The sequence below is a fragment of the Hermetia illucens genome, chromosome 3 (genome assembly GCF_905115235.1).
Source record: "Hermetia illucens chromosome 3, iHerIll2.2.curated.20191125, whole genome shotgun sequence".
Taxonomy (NCBI): domain Eukaryota; kingdom Metazoa; phylum Arthropoda; class Insecta; order Diptera; family Stratiomyidae; genus Hermetia; species Hermetia illucens.
In genome coordinates this window covers 128,767,967-128,787,870 of record NC_051851.1, presented here as the reverse complement: position 1 = coordinate 128,787,870, position 19,904 = coordinate 128,767,967, and the positions used below count along the sequence as shown (strand labels likewise).

The window sequence follows — 19,904 nt, the reverse complement described above, 5'->3', positions numbered from 1 at the left end:
AAGGCAATTTTTTTTCATTGATTATAAAAACACGTAAACTCAGAAGATGTGGACTGTGACTACACTATATATCTAGTCGGGAGTGGTGCTGACTAAAAACAGATGATTTAGTGTAGAAACATGAAAAAGTATGTTTTTAAGGTTGTACCCATTTATTCAACAAGCACCGAGAAGGTCGAGAGAAAGAGTGTAAAAGAGTCGGATGGCGTCGAATTTATATCCTTACCGATCCATATAGTGACGTTACTTTGTTGAGCATATCAGCTGTTGAGAGGCGTTGCCATGTTGGTGCTGTCATGTCATTACCATGTCGCTACACTGCTCCCTCCTGAGTAGTTTTGACGGTTAACGGCTGGAAAATTACGTATTGAATATTACTCGCCTCTCACTCGCTGGTTTCGTTCTTGGTCCTACATACGTTTTGGGAGCCAAACTTATTGGTCGTTGGGCTGCTTCCGTTGGATCAGATGTTACTTCGAAATAGGCAGGTTTTAGTCGCTCGACGCTGATATTTGTTGCTTTGCCATGAATATCGATTTTAAAAACGTTGTCGGAAAGTCTTTCTAACACCTTATATTGTCCTTCGTACGGATGCTCTAGCGGCTTCTTCACTCGATCAATCCGCACGAACACGTGTGAGCATGTAGAAAGATCCTTGTGGACGAACACCTTCCTTCTATCATGTCGAGAGATTGGCGTTGCACGAACTTGCGTCATATGGTGACGAAATTTCTCAACGAAAAATTTCGGATCGGGAGGCATTTCCTCGTCAAGAAAGAACTCTCCAGGAATGCGAATCGTTGTCCCATAGACTAGCTCAGCAGCGGTTGCACCAATATCCTCCTTAACGCTTGTACGAAGACCGAGCAAAACCGTTGGCAACACTTCGACCCATTCACGGTTGTTGTGGCACATAAGAGCTGCTTTCATCGATCGGTGCCATCGCTCAATTAATCCGTTAGAAGCAGGATGGTATGCAGTGGTTCGAATCTTTTTGCAACCCACTAAGTGCGTCAGCGACTGGAAGATCAAGGATTCGAACTGGGATCCTTGGTCCGATGTTAATATACTAGGTGCTCCAAATCGTGAAATCCAGTTGGTGTAGAATGCGTCTGCGATAACATCTGCCGTAATTGGTCGTATCGGAACCGCTTCAGGCCATATCGTAAATCTATCGATCATAGTCAATACATACGAGTGACCTTGTGATTGCGTTAGCGGTCCGACAATATCAATATGTACGTGACTGAATCTCGTGTCCGGCATATCGATTTGGCCATGCGATGGTTTTGCATGTCGTCCAATCTTACTTCGTTGACACGCTAGACATGTTCGTGCCCACTCGACAATGTCCTTGGACATACTAGGCCAGACATATTTTCGGCAAATCAGCTTCTTCGTGACGCGTCCGCTTGGATGAGATAGTCGGTGAGTAATCTCAAATATTCTCCTCCTGAAAAGTATTGGGATATACGGCCGTATTTGGGAAGTTGACACGTCGCAGTACAACATTGTATCCTTGTCGTCAACTCGCAACTTTTCCAAATCCAAGGTCGTTTCAGAACGCAGTAGATGTTGGAGTTCCTCATCGTTTCGTTGCGCTGTAGCTAATTCTTCGGGCGTTATGGCAACCGGCAATGTAACAGCACTAATTCGGGACAAGACGTCTGCTGTAACGTTTTCCTCGCCAGTGACGTATATGATATTGGTCGAGAATTGGCCGATATAGTCCAGTTGCCTTAATTGCCGTGGACTAGCTTTATCGGCTTTCTGTTGGAAGGCAAACGTTATCGGCTTATGATCGGTTTTGATTAATAACGGACGACCTTCGACCATGTAGCGAAAAAACTTGACAGCACTGTAGATTGCTTGGAGTTCTCGATCGTAAGTGCAGTACCTACGTTGTGTATCGGAGAACTTCTTCGAAAAGAAACCGAGCGGTTCCCAAACATCGTTGTTCCACTGTTCGAGACTGCTCCCATAGCCGTGTCCGATGCGTCTGATTTGATGGCCAATGGTGCATTCTCAATGGGATGTCGTAGTAACGCAGCGTTGGCAATTTGCTGTTTGCACTTTTCAAATGAGACATCTGCTCGTGGATTCCATTCGATTTTGCGTTTATCCCGTTTCCTTGCACCAATGAGATACTCGTGAAGAGGTGCTTGAATTTCGGCTGCATTCTGCAACGATTTTCTATAGAAATTAACAGCTCCTAGAAATCGTCGCAGATCGGCAATTGTTGACGGTTTTCCGAAATTCAAAATGGTTTCCACTCGTCCTGGAAGGGGCTTGATGCCATTTTCGCTCACCAAATATCCTAAATATTCGGCAGAAGATGTTCCGAAGCTGCATTTATCGACATTGATGGATAATCCGTATTCACGGAGTCGATTAAATATCGTCAATAAGTGCTTCCGATGCTCCTCGTTCGATTTAGAAGCGATAAGAATGTCATCGATGTATGCATAGCAAAAGTCCAATCCGCGGAGTACATGATCAATGTACCGCTGGAAAGTTTGGGCGGCATTACGTAAACCGAACGTCATTACTCGGAACTCAAAAAGCCCAAAAGGAGTAATGACAGCTGTTTTGGGAATGTCCTCGGGTGCTACAGGAATCTGGTGGTATGCTCTTGTCAGATCAATCGTGGAAAATACCTTGCATCCACTCAGTTTGTGCGCAAAGTCACTAATGTGAGCGATGGGCTACTTATCTGGGACGGTGATAGCGTTCAAACGCCGATAATCTCCACATGGTCTCCATTGTCCGTTTTTCTTCCGTACCAAGTGTGACGGGCTCGCCCATGGGCTACTCGATGGTTGACAAACTCCCTGTTGTAGCATGTAGTCAAATTCGGCCTTTGCTTCGTGCAGTTTTTCGGGTGTTAATCGTCTGGGTCGGTCAGAAACAGGCGGTCCTTTAGTCAGGATATGGTGGTAGATATCATGAGCCATCACCTTCGCTCCGTCAGATGGAATTGTGATGTCGAGAAAATCTCTCAGAATGTCATGATAACTTTCGCTAGACTTCAGTGTTGTCATACCATAAGTTATGGTGTCGGTGAGCTTTGCGATGCAGGATAAGTTGGTCTTTTCGTCGATTATCTTCCTCCTGCGTAGGTCCACTAATAAGCCATAATGGTGCAGCAAATCGACACCGATTATTGGTTGTTGAACATCCGCTAAAACGAACCTCCAGGTCCGATGTCCATATGTTTTGATCGGCGTATTGTTGGCGGCATAAAGCTGAAATTGCATTGGCGTGTGCTGATTTTTGTCTTTAGGCAAAACTGAAATATCAGCACCGGTATCCACCAGTAAATGCATGCAGCTTTTCCGATCGAGTACTAATAATCGGCTGGGTTTACTATGAGAGGGGTCGTCCTCGACCGCCGAAATTCGGGACGACGAATTTAGTTTTCCGAAGTCGCGGAATTATTTTGCCACTTACATGGCGATCGGCAATTACGCGCTTGTTTCCCAAACCGTTGATGAAAGAAGCAAAACCCTCAATTCCGTGAACCTGATCTTTGCCTTCTGGTGCTCCGTTGTTTGGATCGGGACCGGTTGCGTGTCGTGATTTCCAGTCGGTCATTTCGGCTCAATATTTGCTCCAAGACATCATTTTCCGTGGATGCCTTCTGAACGGTGGAAATGCAAGGCAGTTGTTGCATCTCGATCATTAAATCCGCCATTTTCGCCAATTTATCGACGTCTGCCTCGTTAGAAATTGCTAACACCATTCGAATATTTTCGGGTAATTGCTCAAGTAGCAACGATCTTAGCATGGCGTCAGTTACCTGCTCCCCGCCAGTGTTTCGCAAGTCCTGCAGGTAATGCGATGGTCTCTTTCCTTCCAAATTCTTCCCTTGGAAAAGTCCTCGCAGCTTGGATTCGGCGGACTCTGCAAATGCTCCCAATATCCTCTTCTTCACGGCTTCGTACTTATTTGTTGCCGGAGGATTGCGTGCTATCGAGATCACATGCGGAAGGATTTCCGGCTCGGCAAATTGTATCACGTACTTAAATCTTGTTTCGTCCGACGTGATGTGATTAGTGTGGAACGCAGCCTCTACCTGCTCAAACCAAAATGCCGGGTCGGGTCGATAAAATGACGGAAATTTTTGTATGCGTGCCGCTTCCACGAATACGCCTGCTGGTCGATTAGCTATCGGCGGCCGGAAATCACTCTGAAGGAATGTTTTCGGCGTCTCTGGCGATTTGGATTCGGTGGCCATTTTGAAACTCGCGCTTGGTGTCGATTGAACGTATAGAAATTTAAGATCACTGCACTTTTTATTTTAACTCTAGTCGTCGGGGTCACCAATGTAGAAACATGAAAAAGTATGTTTTTAAGGTTCTACCCATTTATTCAACAAGCACCGAGAAGGTCGAGAGAAAGAGTGTGTAAAAGAGTCGGATGGCGTCGAATTTATATCCTTGCCGATCCATATAGTGACGTTACTTTGTTGAGCATATCAGCTGTTGAGAGGCGTTGCCATGTTGGTGCTGTCATGTCATTACCATGTCGCTACATTAGGGCGATTCGCGCGCCATCCGTTAGTCATTTTAAAGACTTATTGAACTACCCTCGTATCTATAGGAACTCACTCAAACAAAATAATATGTACTATGAGATGATCTAATTTAAACCTAAATTGTATCATTTTTTGATTTTATTCGATATAATTCGACATAAACCAAAAGACTTTAAATTTTTATGTTGATCATTGCCCGTAAATTTGCCTTGAACGTTTATGCAAAATTTTCTCTAAAATCATTATATCGTCGGTAATATCCAAGGAACGTATACTTTTATGATGAAAAAAGGAAAAAAAGGTTACATCGTCCCTAACAAAACATATCCCAAAGCCGGCCGAAATTACATAACAGAATCAACTGTTACGGCCGGCGAAACAACATTCCTTGCAATGCACTGGTGGTGGCGGAATAAAATTACAATTCCCTTCAGCATAATAAAGCCGATTCTACCCAAATTCAACACCTCTCCGTTCATCCTTTAGTGCTTACTCTTCGCATGGCTCTAACCTCCTTTCCCAATTTTTCCACGCTCTTAGCATAAATATTCGCACGAAACAAAAACAAAGCATTGAAACCCAAGTGCAAAGGAATTGTGCCATGAAAATATTTCCATGTTTTTGGGTATAACTGGGCAACGAAGAGATACATACAGAGGAGTGCATAAAAGTTTCATGGAAGATTTTGTTAGAGTCAAGGATATCACTATCATCAATGGCTGTGGAGTGGAGCGAGACTTGAATGATGCTTCCATCATCTCCGACAACAATATGATGAGATTCCTTCAGCATGCTTAAAATACTACAGGCTTTTGACGAGCTTGTATTATTTTTAGTGAAGATATTATCCAGTTAATATTTACATCTTGTTAGTGAGTTTGCGTTATAAATTTGAGTAATTCCTTTCGTTCAAATTTTAAATCGTTTAGCTACAGACACTATATAACTCGGGGTAGAAAAAATGGCATAAACAGAAGTACGTCTGGACATTCGCTTAGTCATCTTTCCTTTTGATCCAACATTTTTTCTCCTATTTTCTTATTAGGGGCGACCGTTATTTTGATTAGGGATAACATATTCCAATAAAAGCTTCATTCATATGAAAAGAATGGAATGAAAATAAAAACAAAACATAAATAAGTCTCTCACATTCCAGGCATTTGAAAATCCTTCATTTGCATTTGAATTGTTTGAGGGTGTCCTTAAATCCACTTGACATGCTGAAACTGTCTGTATCCTTCCCTAACCGGGAACATACTTACAACCTTTTCCTCTACTGCGTAAATTTTTTGAATCCCTGAAGTCTTTGCCGTTTCAATAAAGTCACCAACCAACAATAATGTTCGACGGTATCACTGTGACGTGAACAGTCGGGAAAACAAACGGGGTACGAATATTTCTTTTGAAGGGTGACAATAATGGCAAAATAAAATTATAATCCCCCTCGGGAAAATAAAGTCACATTCACATGATAAATTAGGCAACCTTCCAACTGTTTTCGAAATATCCCTTTTCCAATGCGTTCTGGTCCTTGAATGCCAATGTCAGGTAAATTTGGGAATATTCAAGCGGAAATACAAGAAAATATGTTAAGAGAACTTCTTGATCCTTGTGGAAATGTTATAGACCAAGGAGAGGAAGTTCTATTTAAGCAGATATACATGTACGTACGCTTACATCTTAACTAAAACACCTAAGGCATGGTGTGAATAAACTGAAAGTTCCCAAAGTTGGTTGGAGTGTCTAAAGAATCCTTTCACCCTTTCAAAAAAGTAATTACTTTGAGAATATCAACGACACTTTCTTAGATTCAACTACGTGTCCTAGTTATTTTTTAAATTTATAGTACATGGAACTGTTAGCATATTGTATGTGAAAATAATTGTTCCTTAAGAATCAGCTTGACTAAAGGCAGGGCGAACCTGGTTGGAAAAGCTGGAAAGCGCCACTAGAATTTAAATAAAGGGCAACCATCCAATTGTTTCAAAAAATAGTTGGAGCGAGAACTTAAGGAGATTCTGGATAGCAGCATTGTGAATATAACTTTAATGCATAAATGAACTCATTAAAAAGTTAAATCAACTTCCGTTTTAGATTTTCGTAGTTGCAGAGAAAAAGTTTTCGCAATTATGCACATCCCTTGATAATGACATCGACGGTGTAGAATCACCCCTTGCAATAACGGGAATGTTTGATATTATTATTTTATACACTGCGTTTTCTCATTGTTGTTTGCTTATATACTATTTGCAAGACAAATTCACTCTTCGTCAAATTAAAATACCGCTTTGATAAATGAAATTAACTATTTAGCAAATGAAAATAATTTCATATGTTCGAAAAGAAGTTGCCCATTTTCAAAACAAATCAATATGAGGTAGTGTCGACAGAAAAAGCTGACGGATGAGGTTTTTGTAGAAATTAAAGCGTGCATGGCAAGGAACTCTTCGATTTCTATTAAGAAAATTAATCGTCAACTTTTTCTATAAGGCTTGGATCTTGGAAAGTCCAGGTCCACAGCGAAAGCAACTATCGTAAAGTCACCAATACTTTGATTTGGTATCGAAAAATTACTACACATTCCAAAGTAGCTAGTAGTAGTATTTGAAGGCCTTGAAGTTTACCCAGCTGAAATCTCTGAAGCGCTTTCAGACGAGGGCTTTAAGATTAAATCGGTATATAACATTAAGAACCGATTCAAAGTACCACAGTCTCCATTCAAGGTGGAGCTGAATCCAGAACGTTACCTTTTATATCGGCGGGTAACGGTTGAGGAACTGATGAAATAAAAAGGGCCTACACATTGTCTTAATTGTCAAGAGTTTGGACGCACCAAATCATATTGTGCACTTTCAAGTGTATGCGGCGAGCTCCACCCCATAGCTAAATACCCATTAGACAAGGAAGGTCCCTCTGCCATAAATGTGATAGTTGCGGGAAAAGCCGCACTACTAATTACAGGGGATGTCCGGTGTACGTTGAAGTGAGTCACAGATCCCCACCTCCAGTCAAAAGACCATTAAAAGGCGATCTAAACCCAAACATTGTTTCCTGCGCTCCGAACAGACTTATGCCAAAAAAAACCCAGCCAACCTTGTCTTACGCTGATGCTGTAAAATTCAATTGTTGCGAATCAACACAACGAACCAAATCAGCCTAATCTAGAATTTATAATGGTCCAACTCATTCAAAGCTTGAACCAATTTATCGATCGATATCTACCGATATCTTCTTTATTTCGGAGACTCATCTCGCCGACAAACTCTACGATACTAAGCATAGTTACAAATTCTACGATACTAAGCACCCTAACGGAAAAAGTCATGGAGGTTCCGGAATCCTCATTAAAAATCGAGTAAAGCATTACGTCATGGTAAACTTTGCGTAAGAGAATTGGATGATCCGGTTACAACTGCTCTATACTGCCTTCCAACTGATTGTAAGCTTCTTCAACTCGGTTGGTAGAAGATTAATTGTGGCTGGAGACTTTAATGCCAAGCACACGTATTGCGGCTCGAGACTGACTTCGCCTAGAAGCAAAACTGTTATTGACTTTATTTGTGCAGACATCGGAACCGAATGTATTTTGAGGCCTAGATTTCGTAGAGATACATTACAGTGATTTTTTTCAGATTTTTCGGTTGGATATGTTCTGATGCCTGTTACACTTTTTGATAGTCATATTTTGAGCCCCCACTCCCTATGTTACACCCGATATCAAATGTGGAACCAGTTTCGAAAAGTACTACTAGCCCTTTCATTTGATGTGCCCACATGGCCACATTTTATAAAAAAAACATTTTACATGTATGGGGACCGCCCCCCTTAAACTTAACACAAAATGGCGCCACTTGCTGCATGTAGTAGGAATACCTAGGAATACACCTAGGCAGAAGGCTTACTTGGAAAAAACATATTGAAGCCAAAAAAACTCAAGTCAATCCAAGATTCAAAAACCTGCACTGGCCACTCAACAAATTTTCCAAGCTGCCCTTGGAATACAAAGTGCTAATATATAAAGCAGCGATAAAGTCAAAAGATCTCGATATTGAAGAAGATATCTTCAAAACTTTACTTGTAGTCGCACTTTTTCATAGATCGAATTTCATACCCATAAAATTCCACGCAAATGTCCTTCAGAAAGACGGAACCAAGCAAGATACTAGTGACCACTGGAAGTGTAGGTAGGATGGAAATAGCATAAGAAAGTTAAAAGACAACAAAACACCAAAAACAAAATCTTATCAAAATCAGTTTGCTTTCTTTTTCGTTTTTAAGGTTTTGTGTAAAACAAAACCTTATTAAAATCGATTCAATGTCTGTCTGTCTGTCTGTCTATCTGTCTGTCACACGCATTTTTCTCCAAAACGGCTAAACCGATCCGAACGAAATTTGGTGGACAGATGGGAACTATGAAATCCCACGCATACAGTGAGTGGCATAAATTTAGGTGGAGTTTAAAGGGGGGCTCCCCATACATGCAAAGGCGGGATTCAAAAATTTTTTTCACCGGATATAATTGTGTAGGGTATCAAATGACAGGTCTCGATTTATACTTTCCGAAACTGATATTAGTTTTGGCATGAATTGCAAAGTGCGTGAGTAATGAGTCAAAATGTGAGACAGGACTCATTTTCGGAAACTACCCAACCTAAAAATCCGAAAAAAATCGGAGTGGTGCGCCTAGATGAAATCTAGGCCTCAAAATATGTCCCATTCCGATATCTGCTCAAATAAACTTACTAATAGTATATTACTACTTTTTAGAAATTTACTGAAAAGCCCCCCTTAAATTCATCCTAGGACTTCCGAATTTCGTACCAGCATAGAGGACAATATTTCGTATATACATGCAAAATTTCGTAGAAATCTGGCAATTAACGCCAAAGTTATAGCAGTTCAAACTTAGCAATTTAGCGCGAATTTACCGCTTCTAAAGCCATGCAAATCAGATGGTGACGTCATAATTACCCTGAATAATTGACATTCGCGTGAAATATTAATGTCGCATTTATGAAGAATCTACTTATCTGCAGCATTTTTTAAGATTTTGTGTAAAACACTTATGTGAAATCTAATCTTCGAGAGATATCCTATTCCGGTATCTGCTCAACAAATTTACTAATAGTATATTATCAACTTTTAGAAATTGACTAAAAAACTCCCCTTAAGTTACTCCTAAGTGTACTAAATTTTTACGACATAGAGGACAGCCTCGTGCATACACATGCCAAGTTTCATACAAATCCAACTATTATTGGGAAAGTTATAGCAGTTCAAACCTATCAATTTCGTGCTAATTAACAGCATCCTAAGCCATACAAATAAGATGCTGACGTCATAATTAACGAGAATAATTGAAATTCCAGTAAAATGTTAAAATTCCATTCAAGAAGAATCTAATTCTGCCTAGCCCTTTTTTATATTTGATGTTGGTTAAATTGTTGGCATTTGCTAATAATATTAAACTCAGAGTGTGAAGCGTATGAGGTTGACTATTTCAATCAGGGCTTTCCATCAAATGATTTATTTAAATTACTTACTAAAAAATAGATGCCAATAGAATTTTTAACTATGTGACACGGAACTGTCAGGCTCATCGCTCCTCACATCTTCTTCTTTTTCTTCAGCCTTCAGTTCACAAAGGGGGTCGGCTCGTCGTGATCGGTTTCGTCATTTTATTTTATCCAATGCCTGATCAGGATGTAATCGCGAGACCTTCAAATCCCCATCCAGTGTAGCATGCGACCATTGTTTTGGCCGGTTTTTTGGTTGCTTACCATTGACTTCGATGTTCTGACCAATACTGGTTGTTGAATTCTCGTTAGCGTGAGTTACGTGACCACACCATCGAAAACGCCTCTCTTGCAGTTTTCCCACGATCGGTGCAAACCCATATCGATCGCGGATATTCTCATTTCAGACGTGATCAAAACGTGTCACGCCACCAGTGCAATGCAACACTTTCGTCCCCATTACCGCAAGACGCCGTTCATTGTCCTTTATAGTCAACACTCAAACTATAGGGAGTGACAGACGGACGACATTGCAGTAAATTTTAGATTTGGGACGTGCGCTGATACGTCGATCACAAAGAACACTAGTTGCGGAATGTCACTTCATCCAGGTGGCGTTAATGCTTGAAACATTTCATTACGCAGTTCTCCATTGGCTGGTAGCATTGACTCGAGATATTTAAATCGCTCAGTTCTTTCAATGGCAGTAATCTGCCCCTCCAGATATTTAAATCGCTGAGTTCTGACAATGGTGGTAACCTGCCCAGAACTGAGCGATTTCAATATCTCGGGTCAATGCTATAAGCCAATGGAGAACTAGTTATGCTCCTCACATAGGGAAACACAAAACCTTTTATACCTGAAGCGTCAAGCTTCCGGTTTCCCGACTTGTTTTTTTTTTAAGGAAGTGGAAATCTTTTGTCTGCTTACTTGTGCACCTCAGTGTGTAGGATATTTACTTACTGAAACCACCTCCAACTCCCAACCTGCTCGTGAAACAACCGTAAGGTATTACATCACGGGGCGGAATTATTAGCTTATTTTAATTAGGTGTCTTTTCTTCCATGGATGATGACACCGCATCGTCTGACCGATTCTCCAGGCATGCTAACATTATCCACCCACAACTTTCCAGAGAAAGCTTCTTACTCAGAATTTCTTCTAGATTTCTCCCTTTCTTCAAGAATCTCGAACATTGAAAGAATACATGTTCTGGTTTATCTTGGACGCCATCGCAGCTTAGACAATCAGGTGTGGTGTCCAATTTAAACCTATTCAAGTGCTGACAGTATCCCCCATAGTCCGTGAGAAACTGTGTGCAATTGTAATTGATCTCCCCATGCTTTCTCTCCAGTCACCCGATGACAGAGATTAACCTGTGTGTCCAAAGATCCTTTTTTGAGAAGACCCATCGCTTTTGCCACTTACTTATAAATCTCTCCCTGTCCATATGTCTGTCACATGAACTTATCTCAGAATCGGCTAAACTTATTGACACGAAATTCCGTTGGGAAATTTGAACTCCGAACTCCACGCTTGCAACATTGCAACATCTATTTATGTTGATTTTAAATTGGGTGCGAGGGGGATGTACGAAATGAAAGGTCCCAATTAATACTTTCCGAAGTTGTTCTCAGTTCTGATATCAGTTGTAACATTTTATGAAATGGAATAGTTCGGAGGCTAGCAAGTAACAACTTGTTTCGCGGGCCCATTTTGAAAAACTAACTACTCTATATAATATCTACGGCTCAGATCTTTATTCAAATAAAGTTGTATATATTATCAATAGTATGTATCTTCTTCTTTCTTTTCTTCAGCCTTTGTCCTGTCCACAAGTGGGATCGGCTCATCATGATCAGTTTCGTCATTTGCTTCTCTCAAATGCCTGATCTCCAAGCAATCACGAGATTTTTAAATCCCCATCCAGCGTATCAAGCTGACTGGCCATAATTCACTAGCTGAGCATATGTTTAGATATGCGGGTTAAACCAGTAACTGATTACTTGGTACACTGACGGATCCCTCACAGCGGAGGGAGCGGTTGCCGGTGTCATTGGTCCAAGGAAAATGTACTTTGAACCAATGGGCATGTACACTAGCATATTCCAGGCGGAAATATATGTCATAGACAAATGTGCCTCCTTTATCTGCAAAGGAACTACAGGGGGCAGAACATAGCTATTCTCACCGATAGCCAAGCAGCGATCAGTCCAGGGTGCTTATTGAGGGATACGAACCCATGCGCAAAAAGGATTGCTTAAAGCTCATCAAAAAGAACCTCCGAATCATAGTGGGAATTATCAGTGGTCATTTTCGGCTGAACTATCACCTAGGGAAGCTACGGATATCTACGGACACTGCCTGCAGGTTTTGTGAGGAGTATGACGAAACCTCTGTACATATCCTGGGACAGTGTCCGGCGCTTGTGCAAAGTAGGTCGAGGCACCTGGGAGAACACCTAATACCAGATGCAAAGCTGAAAGATCTGGAAGTAGGGAAAATACTAAAGTTCCCGACGGTTATAGGCCTGCTTGAGATACTATGACCAATAGGTACACTATAACCAGTAAAAGGGGCACAATAGTTCTTTAAGGACGCGGTGGGACTTTCCCTTAACAGAATCATCATCAACGGCGCAACAACCGGTATCCGGTCTAGCCCTGCCTTAATTAGGAACTCCACCAATTCGATATCCCTAAAAGCTGTCTGGCGTCCTGACCTACGCCATCGCTCCATCTTAGGCAGGGTCTGCCTCGTCTTCTTTTTCTACCATAGATATTGCCATTATAGACTTTCCGGGTGGCATCATCCTCATCCATACGGATTAAGTGACCCGCTCACCGTAACCTATTCCGGATTTTATCCACAACCTGACGGTCATGGTATCGCTCATAGATTTCGTCATTGTGTAGGCTACGGAATCGTCCATCCTCATGAAGGGGGCCAAAAATTCTTCGGAGGATTCTTCTCTCGAACGCGGCCAAGAGTTCGTAATTTTTCTTGCTAAGAACCCAAGTTTCCGAGGAATACATGAGGACTGGCAAGATCATAGTCTTGTACAGTAAGAGCTTTGACCCTATGGTGAGACGTTTCGAGCGGAACAGTCTTTGTGAGCTGAAATAGGCTCTGTTGGCTGACAACAACCGTGCGCGGATTTCATCATCGTAGGTGTTATCGGTTGTGATTTTCGACCCTAGATAGGAGAAATTGTCAACGGTCTCAAAGTTGTATTCTCCTATCCTTATTCTTCTTCGTGTTTGACCAGTGCGGTTTAATGCTGTTGGTTGATTCGTCTTCGGTGCTGACGTTGCCACCATATATTTTGTCTTGCCTTCATTGATGTGCAGCCCAAAATCTCGCGCCGATCGCCGCCTGCTCGATCTGGATGAAGGCAGTTTCTACGACTCGGGTGGTTCTTCCCATGATGTCGATATCGTCAGCATAGCCCAGTAATTGGGTGGACGTGAAGAGGATCGTACCTCTTGCATTTACATCAGCATCACGGATCACTTTCTCCAGGGCCAGGTTAAAAAGGACGTATGATAGCGCATCCCCTTGTCGTAGACCGTTGTTGATGTCGAATGTTCTTGGGAGTGATCCTACTGCTTTTGTCTGGTCTCGCACATTCGTCAGGGTCAGCCTAGTGAGTCTTATTAATTTCGTCGGGATACCGAATTCTCCCATGGCCGTGTACAGTTTTACCCTGGCTATGCTATCATAGGCGGCTTTAAAGTCGATGAACAGATGGTGCAACTCTTGTCCATATTCCAACAGTTTTTCCATCGCTTGCCGCAGAGAGAAAATCTGATCTGTTCCTGATTTGTCTGGAGTGAAGTCTCTTTGGTATGGGCCAATGATGTTCTGGGCGTATGGGGCTATCCGGCCTAGCAAGATAGAGGAGAATATCTTATAGATGGTACTCAGCAACGTGATACCTCTATAATTGCTGCACCTTGTAATATCTCCCTTTTTATGCATGAGACAGATAATGCCTTGTGGCCAATCGTCAGGCATTGATTCGCTGTCCCATACCTTGAGCACTAGTTGATGAACCACTTGGTGTAACTGGTCGCCTTCAAATCTAACCAATTTGGCTGTAATTCCACCGGCTCCTGGCGACTTATGATTTTTTAGCCGATGAATTGCAAGGACTATTCCTCCTAAACTTGGTGGTGGCAGTATTTGTCCGTCGTTTTCAGTTGGCGGGACCTCAAACTCGCCGATGTTCTGGTTGTTCAGTAGCTCATCAAAGCACTCAACCCATCGCTCTAATATGCCCATTCTGTCGGAAATCAGATTTCCCTCTTTTTCTAGGCAGGATGAGCATCGAGGTGTATAAGGCTTCATCCTGCTGACTTGTTGGTAAAACTTTCGCGCCTGGTGAGGTTGCTCCTTGTACTTTTCTAGTTCACAGATCTGTTGGTTCTCTCAGGCTTCCTTTTTCCGTCTGTGAAGTCGCTTCTCCGCTCGACGGAGTTCGTGATAAGTCTCTACGCGTGCCCGCGTTCTTTGAGAATGCAACATTACCCGGTATGCGGCATTCTTCCTTTCCGTTGCTAGCTTACATTCATCGTCAAACCAGCCGTTCCGACTCCTTTTGCGGTTGGGGCCAAGCATGTTTGTGGCCGTATCCATGATAACGTTCTACAGGTGATTGTGAAGATCATTTGTTGATGCTTCATCTCCAGGTCCTCCAGGTCCTCCAGGTTTTAGGCTCCATCGTGGGTACCAATCCACGTTTCGCCCAGGCTTCCTTTTCCATCTGTGAAGTCGCTTCTCCGCTCGACGGAGTTCGTGATAAGTCTCTACGCGTGCCCGCGTTCTTTGAGAATGCAACATTACTCGGTCTGCGGCATTCTTCCGTTCCGTTGCTGGCTTACATTCATCGTCAAACCAGCCGTTCCGACTCCTTTTGCGGTTGGGGCCAAGCATGTTTGTGGCCGTATCCATGATAACGTTCTTCAGGTGATTGTGAAGATCATTTGTTGATGCTTCATCTCCAGGTCCTCTGTTGAGTGTGGTTATTGCGGCATCCATTTCCCTTTTATAGGTGTCGCGGAGGGTTGTGTTGTGGATGGCTTCAGTGTTCACTCTCACCTGATTGTCAGAGGGGATGGTAGGTGGTGTCGTAGTTGGAGCTCGGTGCACGATACCAACGAGACTGTGATCCGAGTCTATATTGGCCCCCCTATATGTTCTGACATTCATCAAAGCTGAGAGGCGGCGGCGTTCAATCAGCACTTGGTCAATTTGGTTGAAAGTGGTCCCGTCCGGAGAGGCTCACGTATGTTTGTAGACCGCTTTTCGCGCAAACCAGGTACTTCCAACAACCATTTTGTGTGAGCCTGCTAATTGAATAGTTCGCAGTCCGTTATCATTTGTTTTTTCGTGTAAGCTATGGGAGCCAACGTATCGCCTGAATACGGGCTCTCCCTACTTGGCTGTTAAAATCCCCAAGTATGATTTTGATATCATATCTGGGACAGGCTTCGAGGGTTCGTTCTACTGCCTCGTAGAAGGTATCCTTCTCCGACTCTGTAGTCTCCTCTGTAGGGTCGTGAACGTTAATGAGGCTTATATTTCCCGTTCGCTTATGTTTCCAAAGCCAATACCAGCAGGTTTCATTTTTTGGCTGACTAAGAAACCTACTCCGAGCACATGGTTTACTGGATGACCGCTATAATATATGGTGTAGCGGCTCTTCTGCAGGAAACTGATTCCTGTCCATCGCATCTCTTGTAGCGCTGTTATATCAGCCCTATATTGGAACAGGGTATCGGCTAGCTGGTCATCAGCTTCATCTCTGTACAGGGAGCGCACGTTCCATGAGAAAATGCGCAAATCCGTTGTTGTTGCCGGGTCCGTCGTTCGTCCCACCTCTCAGCCCTACCCAACCCCCAACCTGAAGTATCAGTTGGTACAGTTTGTCCCGTTTGTCCCGGGAGATTCGCCCTCATCCTTCTCCGTCTGCAACTTTTCGTTACGAAAGAGCTCCCAGCCGTCACCACGTGGAGGGGGAGATAGGGTTTGGTAGTAGAGCTGTTGATGTTGATTCAGCAGGCATTTCCCAGGTTTTATGCTCCATCATGAGTACCAATCCACGTTTCGCCCTGGGACCTATACTACTCTTGACCACCAGATAATAATAATAATATGTTTAGAATAGGAATTCTCCAAGATATTACGGGTTCATCCTGTATTGAGAAAGCGGAATCCACGGAACATTTTCTATGTAAGTGCCCTGCCTACGGACGCATTATACATCAGATTTTTGGTACTGATGTGCTACAACGAGCACAAGCGAATAGCATCACATCTACTAACTGCGATTCGTAAACAAATCCGGGATATTCCGTTAGACGATCGAGTACAATGTACCACTACGGTCTGAATGCTCAGAAGCTTTGCCTCTCTCCCACCTCAAACACACACACACACATGGTCTTCTAATATATCCCTGCGCTACGTTGCCCCTTAGAGAGGGTGGCTCTCTGGATTAGTGCTGGGAAGATGTCATCTACTCTGTTTTCAGTGGTTTAAAAGTTCCCACTGACCCCAGCTTCCGAGCATACCTTTTATTGAGATGTCAGCCAGAATGTTGTCGCCTGCCGCCATGAGGTAGGTTCCCGGAAAATGTCTTCTGAGGGGTAGGTATAATCTGTCCTCCTGATTCTCGGTAGACGTACCACCCTCCTTCTTCAGAGAGACAAAATATATTGCCCCGTCTTTGGCTGGTTGCTTCTGTGGTTTGTTTGATCTCTTCACAGAATTCCCTGAAGCTGTTCCATTTTGCTTCTATGATCGCGTTACTATACGCGCTCAGTGCATTTTTGTTCCTCGCCCAGTTCCCGGTTTATTTTGCCCGGTTTTCTAAATGGGTTACAAGCCTGAATTAATTATTCGTATATTGAAAACAGACGATTTTGTCAGGGACATTTTCTAAAAAAAGGAACTGTTTTAGCGTTTTTGAAAACACAACAATTATTTCTATTCCTGGCGGTAGCTAAGATCTGAAACACCTCTTCAAACCGGACTAAAGTCCTCTGAGGACTAGTTCATGAGGTAAAAAAGACCTCGTAGATTTTAATTTCTATCGTAATAGTGCATTTCGACACGATAGCAATAGAAAAACATGTGGCTATTTTAATAATAATGATAATCGTTGGTGCAACAATGCATATTGGATCAGGGCCTTTAAGTGTGTTGAAGCACTTTATTCAAGACCGTAACAGTACACTACGGCATAGCCTGTATGAGGTAATGTGGTCCCCATTGCGTTCGCCCTAGATTATTATCCTGATTTGACTCAGGTACTCATTCACAGCTGAGTCTACTGGTATCCGCGTCAAAACACGATACAAATACCACTGCCACCAATGAGATTTGAACCGCGATCTTCTGTACCTATCCGGTTATTTTGTTTTTGTTTAAAGGTAACTTTCGTTTCAATCTGGCGGCCGACTCCTCAGGATCTTCTTGATTTACTTGGACAATGAACGTGCGGTTACAACGGAAGTTTTCGAATTCTTCATTTCTCTCTCGTAATCCAGTACAACGGATGTATCAAGGTTTTCATGGTATGGTTAAGTGAATTATGTTAACAAGAATTCACTTACCAAGATTGGTTTGAACATTGAAGTCAATAGAAAACCAGGCTGAATAATGATTCAGAGCCTCTCGACACCACTCAGCTGAAGCTTTTTACTGACCAAAATGGTGCATCTCATCAAGACGAGCCGATCCCGTTTCTGAACGGAACAAAGGCGACAAAAGAAAAAAATATTTCTATAGATTTCTTTTACGAACACAGTCTCAGAAACTAGCCAACCGAGAAATCTGAATCACGAGTCTACAATAATATGCTGCAAAAGCCCCATCCTATTTTTTTTTAAATTGGCTGAAACCCCTTCTTAAGTTCATCTTAGGATCCTAACATTTTGTAGAGAATGAGACTACCAGGTTTCTTGGCAATGACACTACTAAGCTTGGTGCTAAAGATTGTGTAAATGTAAATGTATACTTAAGGATCAGGAAGTAGAAGGATTTTGGCTCTCCTAAAAAATTTGTCTCAGTTTAGATTGGATAGTTTTAAATATTGCTCGAAAAATAATTATGTATATGGAAAATTCACAAATCAATTTGTCCCCAAATCATTTTTCGTTTTCACCAATTCCAGAATTATAGCTCATTATCTCCTGATTATCATCCCGACCATATTCATTACCATATTAGTGGTAGTCTCCGTGGCAGAAAGCTGTTCGGTGAGTATTTAATGGGAATTCTTCTGAGAATTGAATCAAGTGACTTTAATCCTCCCGTGCTTACAGTTCATGCCACCACCTTTAATAAAATTAAGTAAAAAATTCAACGATACACTATGTCTTCGAAGGATAGCTGCAATGCTCATAATTATATTTTCAGGAGGCTTTCATCTATTTGATATGGTAAGGCTCCTCCTGAAGGCATCACCTTTTTAGTCTTTTTAAACTTCTTTAAATTTCCTTTCAGTATAATTACTCGCATATGAGAGCAATCGATCCAAACATGACAACCAATTTAACCTTAAGTGATAACTACTTGAATGATAAACTTTTAGAAGAACTGATATTTCCGTCGTTTTTAACAAATTTCTCAGTTTTAATTCTAATATCTATTGCAATTGTAGCGCAATTGTCTCATATCTGTAAGATACTGTTCATGTTCGTAATTGCAAGTAAGTCATTTAACAACGTCTGAAATATCTTCCAGCATTTATGATATATTATTTTCTATTTTTTCAGCCCTAGAATTTGGGATAAACCTTCACATTTTAGGAAACCACTTCCTATTTGAAGAGCAACACATTTTAATGTAAGTGAAATGGAAATAAGTAATGAAAATTGTTTCAAATTAGTAATATCTAAGTACACTCTGATTAGATTCGGGACGAAAACATGTAGATGTCCTTTGTCTGGAAATTGGATCCATCTCAAGTTTGTCCATTTTTGTTGACCTTCCAATAAACTTTGGGCAAATATTAGAAAAGTTGAATGAAATAGCTTCTATATGGTAGAACCTATTGTTATAATCGCTTTTTATGTGAAGATATAACCGGCGCCTAACCCTGTTTCGCTCAACAGTTTGACTCTGACGATACTTTACGTTCTAACTAAACACGAAAAGTTGTATTGTTATCGTTATATAACCCCATTGTCTGAAATTGTATTATTTCCTATTTATAAAGAGGTGAATAGGGATATTTTCATTTTGTTTGCCATTATTGTGATCAATCGATTCAATTTAGGAGAAAACTTACACCCAAGAACACCTAAACAATTTTACCATCGGAAACTGGTCATTTGGCACTCACTGGGTGAACCATAAGGAGGAACCATGCTAAAGAATCAAAAGGTCTGTCGAGAACAACCATAAAAATTAGTCAATGTTAAAGCGCAATTTTAGAAGAATGCAAAGTAGAATCAGCTATTTCCCTACCACTCACAAATTTGAATAATTCAAATAAACTAAACATAGAATATTATGCTAATAGCAACTACTTCGATATTCTTGCCATGCAAGAAACTTACACTATTAACCACTCTCCCATCTCAAAGTTTCAAAGCTTATTTCGGGTTTTAAACTAACAACAAAGGTTAGAAAAGATAGCTATGGTGGCGTCTTTTTGGCGTTCTGCAAATCCATTCGTTTCCGTTAAGTCAACTATATTTCAGAATATGATATTGTCATAGCTAAAGCACTTCCATACTTCTAATTTCGTGATCGTGTAAGTCTATCTCCCTCCCAGTATCTTTAACAGGGAATTCAACACGGCCTTTAGTAGGCTCCTCACTTTTTGTGAGAAGTATAAC

At 41.7% G+C, this 19,904-nt stretch overlaps 1 protein-coding gene across 1 annotated transcript in view; it reads left to right on the top strand.

The window, feature by feature from the left end:
* The window catches only part of LOC119652956 (adenylate cyclase type 3), a 327,645-nt gene that overhangs the window by 292,540 nt on the left and 15,201 nt on the right, over nt 1-19,904 (top strand). The window contains exons 14-17 of the mRNA XM_038057352.1: nt 18,233-18,317; nt 18,384-18,500; nt 18,565-18,769; nt 18,837-18,906. Coding sequence (XP_037913280.1) covers nt 18,233-18,317; nt 18,384-18,500; nt 18,565-18,769; nt 18,837-18,906 — 477 coding nt within the window. The remainder of the gene's footprint in view (nt 1-18,232; nt 18,318-18,383; nt 18,501-18,564; nt 18,770-18,836; nt 18,907-19,904) is intronic.